General features: G+C 37.4%; 1 protein-coding gene across 2 annotated transcripts in view; it reads right to left on the reverse strand.

Moving 5' to 3' along the window:
* The window catches only part of CDH13 (cadherin 13), a 518,767-nt gene that overhangs the window by 292,742 nt on the left and 207,866 nt on the right, over positions 1-18,159 (reverse strand). For both annotated transcript variants that reach the window (XM_009945345.2, XM_075433867.1), the window contains exon 4: positions 17,182-17,298. In XM_009945345.2, coding sequence (XP_009943647.1) covers positions 17,182-17,298 — 117 coding nt within the window. The remainder of the gene's footprint in view (positions 1-17,181; positions 17,299-18,159) is intronic.

Below are 18,159 nucleotides of genomic sequence, written 5' to 3' on the forward strand. Positions count from 1 at the left end.
TTGATATTTAGAAAGAACAGTCAAGTCTTTTCAAATACAAATCATTCATTTCAATTCCAGCCAAAGAAATCAACAGGCAAAAAAATAGATCTTCCGTCAATTAGGACTACTCTATAGATCTATCACTTTGACATATCTTAGAAATGTTCAGTTGACAACATAGTATATCAGCCTTAAACTAAATTTACAGAGCAGTACAACAATTTAAACATAACACTATGTTCAAAAATTTAAACCTACAAAACCTTCAATTTATACAGTTAGGACTGGGGATATATTCCCATTGCATCCACAGGTCTGGGGAGCGATCTGTCATTCTATTGCACTATTGTCTTTTTACAGTTTTGATATTTCACTCCAAAACAAACCAACCATAAGCATTTTATAGGACAACTTGTCTGTCTACTATACACTAACAAAAAATATTGCTAGTGTACAATGGTATTTAGTGGATGTCAGTCATTCTGTATGCTTAAATTCCGTTACCTATCACAGCACTATATTTTAGTGAAATCTAGGTATTGGTCTTCTCACTCATAACACACAGCACCTCCTTTCCTCTCACTTCCTTGAGCAACAGGAACAAAGAAGTATATATATATAAAATAAATATTAGCATTTATCTCCAAAAGAAGTCACACTAAAGACAAGGGACTTCTTTCTGAGCAACTCTAGGAACTACATACTATTCAAGAGCATCCAGAAATTCTTCAGAGACTTCTGGCGGCCTAACTCAGGGAGTTATACTCTGTGCAAGACTGAGTGGCTCCTATTGACCACTGTATTTTTCTACCTTTTTCAATAATCAGACATTATAGTATTTCCTTTTACTTTACAGGAGAGCTGGAGGCATCCAAATGATCATAAATGTCAGAAAAAATAACTGTTTAACTCCATTTTCTAACTGTCGATTACACACCATCATGCTGAAGGAAATGAGGCACCTAAATTCCCCTGGAAAACGTAGGCCTTAGTAACTTAAATCTCACTGCTTTCAGAAACAGTTTTATTTCTAATGTTGCTTACATGCTTTTGAAATGTGGAATGACTCTACAAATAATAAAGAAATATTTGAATACAAGTAATGAGTCAGACATCCCTCACCCTTTCTCTCTGCTTTCCAGACATGTTTGCATAATATAAATTGTATTTAAAAGAACAAAAGCTTAAAAATGTGCTGGTTTGTGGGAATACAAAAGTGCAAAGGAAGTATTTGTGCAGCCATCCTGAGATTTTTTCAGTTTATCTTTCCAAAGAGCAGTAAAAATAACATGCAACTTAAAGATGAACCACGCACAGCAACTTACACAAGGAACATCATGGGTCAGCCCCAGGACACATATGCCTCTATATTCTATCTGTAATAATGACCGATACCATCCTGTACCAGTATCAGAGCCCAAACCATCAGGCATAATACCAGCAAGCATACTCTTTACTTCTGGCTTCTACATCTTGGGACAATATGTAGAGTATCACAATGCTCGACAAAAATATTTCTTTTTCTTTCAGTCCGCCACCTGGTAGTCAAAGAAAGTTCCTTAGTTCTTCAGTAGGAAAAAGAGTGGATAATTGTCCCCTGTGCTTCTGCCATTCAACCCATAATTTTCTAGAGTACTATCATATCCATCCTTAGTTGTTCCTTTTCCAATCTGACAAGCCGTGTTCTGTTTAAGATCTCAGATTCTTACCTCTGAGTATCTAGACTGCCCTTCTCTGAGGCTTCTCTAAGTCTACTGCATCCTTTTTAAGATGGCATGACAAGAAGACAAAATTCAACTTTCTGTTTGACATCTGGTAACTGTTAAAGGATTGCACTGACTTTTTCAGTGACCAATCTACAATGGTTCTAGAACTGCTCCTGAATTTAATAACTGATTAATCTGCAGGTATCAACAAACTCAGTCATTCAGTACTGCTAAATCCTTCTGCCACACTAATCTTTTCATTACTCATCATTCTCTTGAATCATTTTGGATGATCTGCAGACTCTGTCACCTCACTGTCTCCTTTCTCAGATAATTTTTTACTATGTTAAACATCACAAAACACTGTACAGATTCTTGAAAATATCTATTGGTAAAACCTTCCCTATGAAAATCTATTTCCACACACGTTTCAATCTTTTTTAGCCAAAAGAAGACATTATCTCTTAGGAGAGAAATACCAGTACAGTTTATTGATTGGATCTATCTACACCTTGGACTCCTCCATAAATCTTAATACATTTATGAGATATGACTTGAAGGAAGAGCCACGTTGACTATCCACTTGACAATCATCCAAAATTTTATCTATTCCAGTGACTGTTATAGCTTGGGTTTGACTGACTCACCTAGTGTGGGAGTGGGATTCAGTGGGCTATAGCTCATAATACATTTCAAGGCTTTCTAGGGTCCTTTTTAAAAAGGGTGGGCAGTCTATGACAACCCATATTCTGCTGCAAGTGAAGCCAATGTTTGTGAGTAGTTACATACCACAGTTAGGAGTTCAGCAATTCCCTGTTTAAGCTCTCTTCAAGTCTGGTTTTTGCTATTCCATAATATTAATTTTTCTGGTTTGCTCTGCATCCATTTCTTCTGACGCTTCACCTTGAGATGCTCCTTCAGACTCATCCCTTCAGACTTGTCATCTGCAAGTCTGACACAGCCTCCCTTGCAGGGAACACACTAGTTTCTAAAATACTTGAAAAACTTTTACTGGTAGTTTATAGTTTGGTTTTGCATTTCAACAGGATTTTCGCTTTTTAAAGGAGATTGGGGATTTTGAAGAACGCTCTTGCAGTTTTTCTGAACCTCTACTGGAAGTAAAACAATTTGTTAACTGTTTGTCAGCTATTTGCTTGTCACACAGATTTAAAAAAAAAACAAAATCTCCATACAGTATATTCATGACTGAAACCAATGGCAGGCCCTGCTATTAAATCACTTGCAATGAGATAATTTCCCTCTCTCTTCAACACAATAATTTCTTACTTTGAAAGCTACTGCAGAAGGGTCCACATAGTTCATTACACAAGCAGCAGGGAGTCCCTCCTTGAGAGAATGAAGGACAAAAAGCAGCAACCTATCTCTATTTTGCTAGTCCTTGATTTAAAAAGCTGAGGGGAAAATTTCAGCCTAATTCTAAAAATATAATTAACTCTGACAGTCTCATAAGAATTTTAGAAGACTGTCCTTTTGAAAAGCATGAGAAGAAAAAATTATTTTTCTCTCTTTCATCTGCTAGAAGTAAATATTGCACTGGAAGACATCATACCTGTCTTCATCTGCTATAGATTTTATATATATATATATATGCGTACACTTAAGTTATGATCAGTGAACATGTGCTTAATTTGTTCCCAGAATTAAAAGGCTGTTCAGGATGGGAAAGTTTTCAACGTAACAATAAGTGGTCAAAGCGTATTTTCTTGTAAATGAGAAAAAGAACTGGAGGATACGTTCAGCGACTAGCATGTTCTCAGCTCATAGCAGGTGCTTGTGAACTACATCTGTATCTTTTTATCTGAAGAGTTTGAAATCAGCAGTCTTTGTGGAATCTTGGAAAAAAAATACAAACAATTTTCTACTGCTTACAAAGAGTACCCTTCATCAGTCATCCCCTAAAGGAAACAATATGGTTGTTTTTTAAGATTTCTCATTAACAGATAATGATACTTTTTTTTTCCAAAGCATTACTGACTGCATTGTGACAGCAGGTTTTTTATTTCAAAGGAGATAATTTATTAAATAATAATTACTCTAAGATTCTCACAAGAAAATAAATTAATAAAATTCACTAATGGTACTATATGACTTTCAAAAAAATTAATCCACATAATAGAAATTAATTCAAATTAATTTTCATGTTCCAGTGACCCTTAGCAAATTCAGATTAGAAAGCCCAACAGCACAGTAATAATGGATGAAGTTGATTTATTATGTTTTTCTATTTACACAATTTCAGCATGCTCTGTATTGTTCATTAATTTTTATTGGTGATAAAATTCATATAGGTCCTTATAGTTATTCCCTTATATAAGTAGTGAATTCCCCATTGCAGATATTGCTCTTTGAATATGCCTGATATAACCATTATTTCAACCCTACAAGGAACAACAGTTTCTTCAGTAATGTTCAAGGGCCTATTTGTCAAGTAGAAAAGAATCTGTTGAAGAAAGGCTATTATGCTAAACATCTGCTTCTTTAGTCTGGTCTCCTGAAAAATAATCACATTTAAGTGATCATGCTGTCTGATCCATTTTAAGCCTACTGCCTAATTTCAACCAAATTTCACCAAAAAAAAAAAAAAAATCCAAGATACAAAGTTCCTAAAAGTTCCATGAAAATTACAGCCATGTAAAGCAAAAAGACCTACTAGCACCTGCAGAGACAGACAGGAAGAGTTTCCATTCTGCACATGTACATTCATTGCCCAGTCAGGTTAGCTGTAGCTCCAGGATGTGCTCTCTGTTATCCCAGTTTGAAACGCCAGAAAGTAGAAAATTACACCAGTGGTGCTGAGGGCACTGTGCGATGATTTAGGGTCTTCATGTTTGGGGTGTTTTCACAGACAAGAGGACCTGGGTTTGTTGCAGGAAACTAATATTTGTAGAAACCAGCCTTCATCACTTCAATCGCTCATGAAAATACGTGTAATATGTTGTAAATCAGGTTTGAACATGAATTTCTGTTAAATTAACATAGCCCCTGAATTCAAGTTGTAGCCACACTCAGCTACATTCACACTTCCTCATTTTTTTAACAATTCCAATAAGTAAAAATACATTAAGACACATGCTATTGGATTATAGGGATCACTACTACTTTCAATTTCTGGACTTCATTGTACAGATTTCTATTATCAAAATCCATTCTCATCTCCAGCAAGCTCAATTGAAAATGTAAGTTTAATAGTTTCATCCATGCATTGTAGAAATGAAAAGAGAAACTTCTGAAGCAGTGAAAAAATACTTACGATATTGAAAAAACAGATGAATTTGAACCTTGAGGAAAACCCTGTTTTCCAAATGCACTTTAATAATTTTCACTATAAACAGAGTGAAATAAAGTATAACCTGAAACGTACATGATCAGCTTACTACATTCTTCCTTCAAGCATCCTTTTTTCCCCCCCTACAATGATGGGGGGAAGATGGTTGGCCCGATCAAAAATCCTTTCCCATTTTGATGGGAGAATTTCTGTTAGCTTCAATGTGCTTAAGGTCAGACCTCATTGTGCAGTGCTGTGCAGAAAAATGCTTTAGTATGTGCTTAACAGACAGACTGCCACTCCATGGAAGTTCTGAGTGATGAGGACAAGCTTATAAAGACTGCTACAGCTCAGCTTACACCGCACCTCAAGCTAAATAAAATTATTAAAACAATGTGTTGGCAAAATTGTGCAAAAGTTTTACCAGTCATTTCTGTTCTTAGATAGAATTTGTATAAATATTTATTCCATGTTATTCACCTGTTCTTCAGAAATATGGAACAGACAGTAGCATGCCAGGGAAATAAGATACAGAAGAGCAACAATGCAACAGATACTTGTTGACATGAAAGCAGATGAAATTGAGAGACTTTCCAATAGAACCAGTATGTACTCACAGCAGCATCTTACAGATGAAAATGGGAGAAAATGCACATACAAAGTCAATAGCATTGACCAAGAAGAGAGCACATGAAAGTCTGGATATGCGTATATAAGCCTGTACTTATTTATTGTTACGGATCTCTGAGTACTTATGGGCATATAAATACAGTATGGAGGGCATCACTCTTTTATTTAAATTTCAAATATATGAATTCCAATAATTCACATGACTTCATAAACAGCCTCAGAAAATTTGAAGAATACAATGGCTAAACCTAAAATCAATGCTCTTGCTAATCTAATCACAGAACACTGTACTTTTGCATTAACCTGCTTTCCCGTTTTCTGAATTTTCATTTGCCTTAGCTTAAGCAATGTTTCAGTGTCAGAAAGTGATTTTTCTCTTTTTGAGCAATTTTAAAGGAAGTAGACTGGGTCAAACTAGAAGGTTCTTTTTGAAAGATAAACAAAAGGGAATTGAAGATTTCTGTAACTGAAAATTTTAGTTCAACAATGGATCATTGATTACAATGAACTAATTCATATTTTGATATATTTGACCCTGAAAAAAGGTCAATACTGTAAAGCAATATTTACTTCAAAAAGACCTATTAATTCTGATAAAAGACATCAGCTCATCTTCAAATAAGGTAAGACAAAAAGATGTCCTCATTATACACAAAAAAGTGCAAAGATATCAAAGCAATTTTGTCAAGTGGAGGAGGCCTACAGACCTGTAGGAGCAGCCTCAGATTCACAGGTGCTGGTCCTCACAGGAGACTTCAACCATCCCAATACCTGCTGAAAGGACAAAACAACAATCCAGGAGGTTCCTGGAGTGCATTGATGATATCTTTCTCCTCCAAGTGACAGAGGAGCCAGTGAGGAAGAGATGCTCTGCTGGACCTCAAACTTGCCAACAATGAGGGACTTGTTGGGAATATGAAGGTCAATGGCAGCCTTGGCTGCACTGACCATGAGATGGTGGAGTTCAGAATCCTGAGGGGAGGGAGGAGAGTAAAATGTAAGCTCATTACACCCTGGACTTAGGGAGAGCAGATTTTTGCCACTTCACAGATATGCTTGAGTCCCAAGGGAAGACAGGCCCAAGAAAGCTGGTTAATATTGAAGGATCATCCCCTCCAAGCTGAAGAGCACTCCATCCCACTAAACAAGAAGTCCGATAAAAATGCCAGCAGGCTTGCACGGATGAACAAGGAGCTCCTGGCCAAACTCAAACAAAAAAAGGAAGCATACAGAGGGTGTAAGCAAGGATGGGTAGTTCGAGAGAACTACAGAAACATTGCCCAAGGATCCAGGGATGAAGGAAGGAAAACTAAAGCCCTAATGGAACTGAATCTAGCTAGGGATCTCAAAGACAAGAGGAAGGGCTTCCATAAGTACACAGGTGACAAAAAGAAGACTAGGGAAAATGTGGACCCGTTGCTGAATGCTTTGAGGGACCAGGTTACACAGGACATGGAAAAGTCTGAGGTACTGAATGTCTTTGCCTCAGTGTTTACTAGCGAGATTGCCTTTCAGGAATCCCAGAGGGAAAAATCCAGAGCAAGCAAGATCAACCCGTGGTAGAAAAGGATCAGGTCAGGGAATACTTAAGCAAGCTGGACATACATAAGTCCATGCGACCTAATGGGATGCACCCACAAGTGCTGAGGAAGCTGGCAGATGTCATTGCAAGGCCACATTCAATAATATTTATTACATTAATAATAATAATCTTTGATTATTATATTAATGACTATAAAGGGAAAGTCATGACTGACAAACTTGATAAAATATGCACGATGAAATGACTGGCCTGGTAGATAATGGGAGACCAGTGGATATTGTCTACCTGGACTTCAGTAAGGCCCTTGACACTGTCCCATAAGATCCTCATGGAGAAGCTATTAATGTATGGACTGGATGAGCAGACAGTGAAGCAGATTGAAAACTGGCTGAATAGGTTGACCCAGAGGTTGGTGATCAGAAGCACAAAATCTGGTAGGAGGTCAGTAACTAGCAGTGTACCCTTGGCATCGATATTAGGTCCAGTCCTGTTTAACATCTTCATTAATGATCTGGATGATGAGGCAGAGCGTACCCTCAGCAAGTTTACTGATCACACAAAACTGGGAGGAGTGGCTGATACACCAGAGGGTCATACTGCCAGAGGAACCTCGACAGGCTGGAGAAATGGGCTCTATGGAGCCTCATGAATTTCAACAAGGGGAACTACAAAGACCTGCACCTGGAAAGGAATAACCTCATGCACTAATATACACTCTGGACCACGCAGCTGGAAGGCAGCTTTGCAGAAAAGGACCCAGTGGTCCTGGTGGACACAAAATTGAACATGAGCCAGCAACCTGCCTTTGCTGTAAAGAAGGCTAATAGTACCCTGGGCTCCATTAGGCAAAGTATTGCCAGCAGGTCAAGAGTGGTGATCCTTCCACTTTACTCAGCTCTGATGAGGCCACATCTGGAGTACTGTATCCAGTTCTGAGCTCTTCAGCATAAGCGAGGCATAGACATTCTGTAGTCCAGTGAAGGGCCACAAGATGATTAAGGGACTGGAGCATCTCTTCTGTGAGGAAAGGCTAAGAGAGCTGGGATTGTTTAGCCTAGAGAAGAGAAGGCTCAGGGTGGATCTCATGAATGTATATAAATGCCCGAAGGGAGGGTGACAAGACCACCAAATCAGGATGTTTTCAGTGGTGCCCAGTGATACAACAAGAAGCAATGGACATAAACTGAAACATAGATGGTTCCATCTGAACATCAGGAAACCCTTTTTTAGTGTGAGAGTAACTGAGCACTGGAACAGGTTGCCTAGAGAAGTTGTGGAGTCTCCCACCTTGCGGATACTGAAAAGCCATCTGAACACAGTCCTGGGCAAGTGGCTCTAGATGGCCCTGCTTGAACTTGCAAACTAGGTGGTAAAGGGGATTAACCAGAAAGGTAAAAAAAAAAAAAAGTTGTATTTAGAGGGCAGCCAAGAAAGAGCAACAGATGTGTTGGAAAGGAGAAGAAAAAAATACTTCTTGAATTCAAACACAGCTGCCATTATAGACACTAGCATCATACCTACCCTATTGATATGTTACCTTACATGACTCTAAAATGCAAGAGAAAAAGCTCAAAAGAAGAATCATCCACATATGATAAAACCAAGAGCAAAACACAAAAAGGCTAAAATTAGTTACTAATCATTGAAGAGATCTAGCAGTTAGTCAGAAGGAAGAAAATTACTATTGTTCCCCAAGTGACAGCTATTTACTCCACCTCACAGACAAGCCATATATACTATTGTTCCCTAAGTGACAGCTATTTACTCCACCTTACAGATGAGCCATATATAATACATATAATTTCTCCTTCTGGAAATACTCTGTGAACCATTTTTTCTTAATACCACTTTAACAAGCCACAGCTAGTAATATCAAATCTGTCGCCAGTCCAGCCCGCAAAATGCCTTTATTAAAGTCTCTCATTAATAGAAGCACCAAGGTTGACAGTATGACAGTATTTAGTTTGTAAGCCAGTAGGGATAAGTTATTTTTCTTCCTAAAATGTCACTCATTTGGATACTGCTTTATATTACACTACACACTTGCTAACAACTGACTTTGCGTAAGAAGAAACCAAAGGAATAATTTGGGATGAAACAGGAAAATGACTGGATGAAGAAGGTACAGTATTCAGATAACAAACAGAGCACATCCAAAGCAGTATGAATCAATTCACAGCTATCAAACAAATCTCTTAATTGATATAAAGGAAGCTCTATGCTCATGTTCTCTGCACTGACTTCTGTATTTTGCAGATCTCATCTTCCTGCTAGTAATATATTCACACAGCACACTGCTCAGTAATGCTGGGTAAGCCTGTTGCATTTGTCATTCTACTAAAAAGAAAGTGTTACTGTAAGCAGATTTGAAGGAAGAAACTTTACAAATTAAATATACCAAACAAACAGAAATCCTGGATCCAAATATCCTGTTTTACCAATCTGAGATTACAGAATTAGGCCCTACATTTTGTTAAGGTTAAAATTTGGCCCTAGTAAGAATGCAGAGATGAAGGTCTTACTCAAAAGTATACATTCAATAAGAAAATAGCTTTTTCAAGCTGGACAGATTGAGTGGTTATTTCAAACAACTGAAGAGACAGAGAAAAGTCAAAGTGGATAACAAAAAAATTTCCATTAGTCAACTCAGTATATAGAATTCTCTTGGAAGATTGCAAAGGTGAAAGTTAAAAAATAAGTATAGTTTCATGAAAACCATGCAGAATCAAGTTAGGGAATGGCAATTTAATAACTATTATTCTGCATCACTCTCCATTCATTGCAGCTCAGTAAGACTATGGTAAGAATCACACCCTGCATGTGATTCTTAAAACATGAGCCTGGGGGGTCTTTTGGGTCGAGGAAGCAGGAACAGACCTGGAGTATTAGGGAGAGTCTTTGGGTTTGTTTTTACAAAGATTATTATAATTAACCACTTAAAAAAAAAAAAAAAAAACATTATGGGAAGATGTCTAACATCGGGCATCATTAGATGAAATAGCTGTTGCACCTATAAGTAATCCAAATATTTTCCTTAAACTGGAGTCTAAAATTCAATTAGTGTGTGTCAATGAAAAATTAGCTTCCAGGGTTTTATTTCATCTTTGCTACTTTACATAGGTAATTTACTGGCAGGGAGAGACTTTTTTCCCTCTATGTTGACTTACAACACAGTTTAAGTTATCAACATCTGAGATCCAAGTTAACACAAACAGTGTGACAGTTAAACTGTAGTGTACTTCGCTGAACAGTTTCAGCACACAATCTGTTCTGTTTGGTGCTCTCCTTATGGTCACTAGCATGATTTATTATGAAGCAGGAAATTAGGTACTGGATATTTCAATATTGGACAGAAAATTTAATTCCATTGTTGCCATAGAACCCGTTTATCTCCAACAAAATTGTAACCTTAGGAACTAGATTAGAAAGTATTTCTTAAATGTTTTACAATTCTTTTACTTGTATTAATGACACCAAACACTGAAAAATAACAGTAAATTCTTACTATTTTCAAGTTTTCTGAGGCACGTGCTGCTCAAGTGTGATCCTTCTGAAAGATCTTAACTGAACTGAAGTATTTTAACAAGGCTTTCTGTTAAAATTCTGTTAGCTTAAAGAGAACAAATGTATTCTGTTGGAATTGTTTATGTGACTACGAATATTTTTTAAAAAAGGGAAGTTTGAAGAGAGACCTTTCAGAAAAAGAGATAAATCTGAAGTGCTGTTTTCACTTAATAGTTTGTTAGGACATCAAATACATATCATTTAATGAAAGTTAATATACTGTAGTTTAATAATTCATGTACTTGCATCAAAAGCTCTTTAATTTAATGGAGTGCTGTTCATTTCATTACATTCATTGCTGAGGTAGGTTGGTATTTTTCCACAAAGGTCAGAAGTGTGCCATTCCTTCATGCAAGCTATGAATATGATCAGGTGTTAAACTCTAATATCTCAAATGGTCCATTCAGGTCCAACTCAGCAGGATATTATACATGTTCAGGAACACTGGACTAGCAGGAAACCTCTCAGTGTCTGTTCTTTCAGGCTCAGAAGCAGCTGTATTATGCAACTGTGATCATATATTTATTAAACTTTGTATTCCCTCCTCTGTACTTCTGTTGAAAATTAATTCCTCTCCTCTGGGGACTAGAAACTTTTCTTCTAATCTTCCAGCAAAATTTATATCCGTTACTTATTACACGAGTGTATTCCTTTCTCTTAAATCATTACACTCACTCTAGATTTACAAAAAACACTTACTGTGCTAGGCTGAACAAATTGAGCTCATACATATTTCTGCCCAATCTTACTGTATTATTACCATAACTTGACAATCCTCTAATCCCAACCTTTGCTCTTGCTGGATTGGAACGTGTCTTATTTATTAAGATTGTCTTTATTGCCTAGGTGCTATTCATCAATTACACCCTATGCTCCCCTCTCCCCGTCTTTTCTGTACATCTTTCTACCACTCTTAGTTTGCTGCATGTTTATATCTCCTCATTTATGGATGTGTCTTTGCCTGCATAGATTGACAGATATACTTCCACATACTTTAGCTGAGTGTTCGCCTTACATGCCATCAGACCTTGATGTAAGAAACCAGAATTCCTTGTACTTGAGTGATTCCATCTACTCTCTGAAAAAGGTCTGCACCCTGCAATGTTTCCCAGGAGCCAATCATTCCAACATCTCCCTGATGGCATGACCTTTTCAGCTGTCACTGAAATATTCTTGTGTCTGGACAAGTCAGAATTCTTGCTGATGACCACCTCTCCTTTTCTGAGCATACTCTTGCAACAGCCTGATCATTACATCTGATGTGGTGATGATTTGAAAACAATCAAATGGATATTAAAAAATACGTTTTTAAAAAAATCTATTTGATTTAGCCTGTTGACCTCAGACCCACTTCTAGTGCCATAGTAAGAAATACAGTCTCTTGCTTCTGTATGATTTTTAGTAACTGACATGAAGATTCAGACCCAGAACTAAGATTAAGACCTTTACCAACCACGAAGCTGGCAAGGAGTCACACAGATCTCTCTCGGTGTTGGAAAGGCTTTTAGGTACAACTCCTCTGCTCTGCACATCATTTCTGTCCACACACTGTTATCTTCCAGACTTGCACACTCTTCCTAGCCAGGTCCTTTCCCTCCTCCTCTTCTCTTTAGACCTTCTCTCCCCATCCCCTCATTTTCTGCCTGATTTTCCAGTAGAACAAATGCACTTCTTAATTCGGCTTTTATTTTAACTGTTGTTCTTGTTCTTCTGTTTTCTTTCACATATCCTCCTGTAATCTACAATCATCCTCTCTAGGTTGTCTTCAAAGCTTGGTGGATCATGATCGTCTCTCCTGACACTTCTATCACCTTTTTTTCAAACTTTTGCCTGAAGTTTGGAATTTTTCCAGCGCATCTTTAGTACTTAATGCTTCTCTACTGTGAAGCATATAATTTATCATACATAAATAGCCTCAGTCAGATAGCCACTCAAAAATAATAAGCTTCCAGCAGCTTTTCCATGCAGTTATCTTCAGTTTCCTCCCCTCTTCAGTGCTTTTTTTTTCCTATCGCTGCATTTACAGACAAGCTGTGTTTTCTCTTTACCTTAAATTCACAGCTCAGAGGAGGTAAGAAACACCTCCTCATAGATCTTAAAAGATTTCTATACTGTTTGCTAGCCTGCACTACTTTTTCTCTTGAGCTTTTGTTTAGGTCAGTCCTGCCAACTAATTGTCATTTGGCAGCTAACTGTCCATCAGCCCAGATCAAAGGCAGGAAGTATATATACACTGATATATACACTGATGCAAAATATCTGAACAAACACTCCATCCTTCCAAAAGGACAAAACAGCCAAGTAACAAAGAAAAAAATTCTTTCACTGGCAAAAAGTAAGGTTTTGCTTTTTCGTCTTTCAGTACTACGTTCCCACAAAGTCTCCTGTGTACCCCTCTCTGTCTTCTGGCCTTCATTGAGCATACAAAGTCATGCCAATATTTACTGGAACTTGTTGACCATCTCCACAACTACCTTCCTGCACTTTGGGTTCTGCATTAGTATAAGGATTAAACTTCAGAAATTATGATCGTGCAGTTCATTACTGAAGTTAAAGTGTGTCTGGATCGTCATCAAATAGATGCATAGAACCACCACTCTTAAGTTAGTCTGAGGAAACTTTTCCATACCGTGGTGACGAATAACCTATCACAATAATTACAAGCTAATCCTGCATCCCACTGTTTTGTAATTCATTTGACTTGATGTGGACAAATAAACTGGAAAAGTAACATATGGAGAGAGACTAAAAATTGAATATCATATCCCTGTGCTATATCAGCAAGAGCTAAGCAAAACACATTAATAACAGTCAACAGTTGTAGCCTGGGCCATCTGGTCACAAAGGCCCATATTACCAAGACTGTATGAAAATATTTTAATCTTACTGTTTTCCCTCAGGAATGAAGGATAATATGCAAAAGCTTAAGTTCTGCTAAAAGGTGAGATTCTTCTACCTAGAAAAACAGCATGCCTATGATAGTTATTTAATTAAGGGATACCTTAATGAAGGGTATGCAAATGGCAAGGCAATAATCTCATTCCTAAGTGGGTATGCTGGAAAGTCAGTAACACCACAGAGAAAATCCTCTACACATGAATTTCCTTATTAAGCTAAATACTACTTGAATTTTTGTAATTAATTAAAACCAACCAATTTTTTTCACTTGTCCAGTGCAATATCTCCTTCCTGATTTGTATTAATAAACCTTAATGAATAAAGTCCTCTAAATTCCCTGTGTTTTATTCTTCATGCTATTGTTTCCAAATTGTGAAATAAAAGGTAATTAATTGTTCTCTCCTTGCTCTCCTATTTTTGCACTTCTGCCCCACTCCCAACGAAGTGCTAATAAGCAGCTCAATTGCTGGTGGCTGCTGCAATTGCTTCCAAACAACCTTGTGCATTTCCAGGCAAGATAGCACAGGCTGGAAAGCAAGAGGCAATCAGGACAGATGAATAAACCACACTGGTAATTTGCTAAAGCCGATGAAAGAAAGGGAAAAAAAACACACAGAGGATGCAACTGGACATTCAAACTGTACCGCATGGCAGTATCAAACAGAACTAGTCATATCTGAAATTATCACTGTCTGACAGTTAATTCAGTCAGGAAAGCTTTACATTCCTGATGAGCAGAAAATGTAACACTGCAGTAACAAAGATGAAAGCAAAACAAAAGCTGGAATTATTTTTCAGACAGGAAAATATGCAGCTATTCACATACACACACACATTATTGTACTGGAATTCCTTTTCTTAAATTATTTTATTGCTACATCTGAATAAAATATAAACTGCCCCACTGTGCAACCTCATAGAGACATAGAACAGGGAGAGGTTGTTACAGAGGAGCTCAGGACATTGCTCACAGTGCTGGGCAGACAGGGTGACTCCTTGTGAGCCTCTGCAGCCCGAGACAAACTCTGCTGCTCCCATCACAACAGACCTACACAAGTCCTCAGCCCTGACTGCTGGCAATTATGTGATGAAAGTTTGATCCAGCATCTACTTTCTTTTCTTCTTCCTTCTATTTTTTAAATTCTACTATAACATGCAAATTACCCATTCTCTGTATGTTTTCTCTCTTTCCCCAAAGACTATAGAAATCACAGCTACATAATACATCTGCAATGTCCCTTCACAGTGATTACAACAGACCAGAGATGGCAAAGTTTAACAGAAATTCATACACATCAGAAGCTGTAATTCATCAGTGCATGTAGTGCCTTGTTGAGGCTTCTGAAGATAAGCCCCAAAATAATGCGGAAGAGGAAATAAATTTGTTTCTCATGCCTCGCAGAAGCGTGCAACTAAATGAAGTTTTGTATATTCATGAAGCTACATATAGTCGACAATAAACATCTAAAGTTAGACAGATGATCAACCTTATCTACAGCTCATGCAGAATCTGAAACAAGTACATGAATTGGGTATCTAAGGCTCTCTAGATTAGTACAGACTATTCTATTTCTGAAGACTTCATTGCCTATCTTATGCAGATTTGTGACACGTCAAAAAGACCTAAAATGATTGATTTTATTTTCAGCATTGACTTCAACTAAATTTTTCAATTAGCAAGCAATATACTCTTCCCTACCATCAGTATGTCTGAGGCTCCAAACTCTTTTATTTATGCTCTCTTAAGCATTCAGTTGCAAATTTGTGCAGTTGACCTAGAATATTTTATTCTGTGATTTTAAATACATCTAAAATTTCTGTCTTGCCAGACACACGCTGTGTTACTACTTGCAATAGACTATAGTTAAAATCCTCATGTCTAGACACCTAAATTAGAAGTATGCAAAAAAAATGAATTTGAAGACTTAAAACCAAAGACGGCTGAAAGTATTTCAAGGTGCTGATCATTTGCAGTTCTTATTTAAATATTAGTTGAAGATAAGTATCTTAGGGCTTTGGAAAAACAGCCTTCCAGATGTTTTTACACTTTTGTGTTTGTGGATCATGTAATGCACTTGTGATCCCTGACTAGTACTCCAGGAACAATAACAAATCAAGATGACAAGATGCCAGGACAACATTTAAGTACAGATAGGACCCAATTCATCTCACTCTGCTTAAGCAACCTCAGTTACCAGGACTAGCATCCTAAACTCCCAATAAAAATACTTTATGAAAGCACTTATAGAAAGCAACTCAGACTGCCTCAGATCTAAAAATTCAGTGTTCACGAGCAGTAGGGGTGGCAGGGATCAGGAAGAAATAAATCAATAACACAGAAAAGCAAGAATATAGATCTGTATATAAGTAACCTTTTTAATTCTTGCTGCTTTAAAACTGCACAACAGAAGTCTTAAAAATTAACTATTTATTACTAATGTATTAACCAACAATATTTGCTTTAGTTATTGGTCATTAACTCCCAAACACTGAAACGTGACAGGAGAAGTTTCACAATGGGTTCAGGACATATTAAAAAAATACTTTGGAAAGATAAAAAAGCTTAAGGAAATTTATGAGACCAGTATAAATTATTGATGGAGAAAGGGGAGAAAATTAAATCATCATAGATTATTCTTTCTTTTTACTGATTGGAAAACAACCTTTCCTAATTATAAGTAACTGATTAGGTGCCAGCTGGCTAAATGACACATCAATCGTAGAGTAAAATTCTACCCTCGAGCTGTGCATTTAGGTCTAGCGATCATATCAGTGGGAATCAGGAACAGACTTTACAGCTGTATAGGCCATCATGTCATTAACACACCTACTAAAGTCAGAGCGATGCATAGGAGTCCCTGTTTCAAGACTGCCAACGTGGAAAATATATTAATGTAATTACAACTTCTGATGCCTAGATGGCCATTTGAACAACTATTTGTATTTTAGTTTTAATGATTTTGTATATGAAAGCCGTATATCTGAAGTTCTGGAAAAGTGGCTGTTAGAATTCTTGTCAACCTGGTTGCCTGTAGACAGGAGAAAAATTTCCATTTCTTTGTCAGACCTTTGCAAACAACAAAAAATAAAACTGAAAACACCTGCAAAGACTTATTTTGTCTTTGGACACTAGAAATTAACTAAGGAATGAACAAAAGACATTTTTACAGGTAATGCTTTATGAATTCCTTCTAGGTCTGGAGAATAGAAACCAGATAATCCACACTATGCAGTAGGATATTCTTCATAATGTTGCTGGCCTAGATTTCCACCCCAGTCTAACACACAGATACATAGGTAGGCAGAAACCTCTACTGAAGACAGCAGCTGCATGAAAACATACATCTGATTAGTGCTTTCTACCAGGATGTATGCTGTTAAAGTCTACCATGAATACAAAGCCATTTTCATCTGTCCACACAGTAGCGAGAAGAACAATCCTCTCCGCTCAGTGTTATGTTTCTTATTTTTTTCTGGGATATTACTATCAACATGATAGGCATTACAAAATGATAAGAGAAACAGATCAATTACTTAATATTGAAACTCGATCCAGTTCTTTGTTGACCTACCTTGCCAACAGATCTGGGGAATGGTGGTCTTTGATTTTCAGGAATTAATATTGGAGTTGCCAAAATAGCCCTTTTTTGTCTTGGAATTCCAAGGTTGCCTTCTATCTTAAAGATGTCCTAAAAAAGAAAAAGACCAATTACCAAGACTTTCAAATTAATATTCAGTTGTTATTTCCATTCCCTGCATTTTTAGGCAAAACTAACATGAACTACCAGATTCTAGGTTTTTTATTATATGTTTTCCAGCAATCAGTGATAACATATCAAATTATTTAGATCCGTCAGGTCACTGCACTTCTTATAGCAGCAGTAGACAGGCTGTATTCATTTTGTGTTGCTGCAGAATAGTTTCCAACCTAAGCAAGTGCCTCTACTATCCTAACAGAAAACTGCTTAAATCGTAAACCCTCAACTAGGTCTGGCTTACCTCAAATACTTGCAGGACACCTGTAAAATGCCACACGTTAAATATCTCACATAATTTCTCACATCTCAAGTCGCACCTATACTCAGTCACTTCTCAGTCCAGGCTTTTAATCAAACTGAGCTTATAGGTGAATTTGTTGCGACTGTCCGAAGCTAATGAACTCTCAATAAACACCAAAAGCTTGTAAGTTCAAATTAAAAATGGACACCAAAACTCAGGTGTAACTTAGAATATCAGCTACTGGGGGGGGGTTGTGGTTTGTTATTTTTTCCCCCCTCGTTGAAAAAACTTCTTGCTACTATATCAGAAAGAACAAAACTAAGAAGAGTTTTATACACAAGTCTTCACTTTCCTGCCGCATTTTCTGGAGTATCGAGCACTAGCCAAGCTTCAGGCATTTCAGCACTTTATGAGCTACAGCAAACTCTTCACAGAGGCCTCTGGCCCATAGAAAACTTCCCGCCACACCTCTGCCTTCCCTCCCCTCTGTTCTCTGATCCTCTCAGTGCTCTCTCTGCACGATCTGCTGTTTCCCAGACACCACCCTCTTC

The sequence above is a fragment of the Opisthocomus hoazin genome, chromosome 12 (genome assembly GCF_030867145.1).
Source record: "Opisthocomus hoazin isolate bOpiHoa1 chromosome 12, bOpiHoa1.hap1, whole genome shotgun sequence".
NCBI lineage: Eukaryota > Metazoa > Chordata > Aves > Opisthocomiformes > Opisthocomidae > Opisthocomus > Opisthocomus hoazin.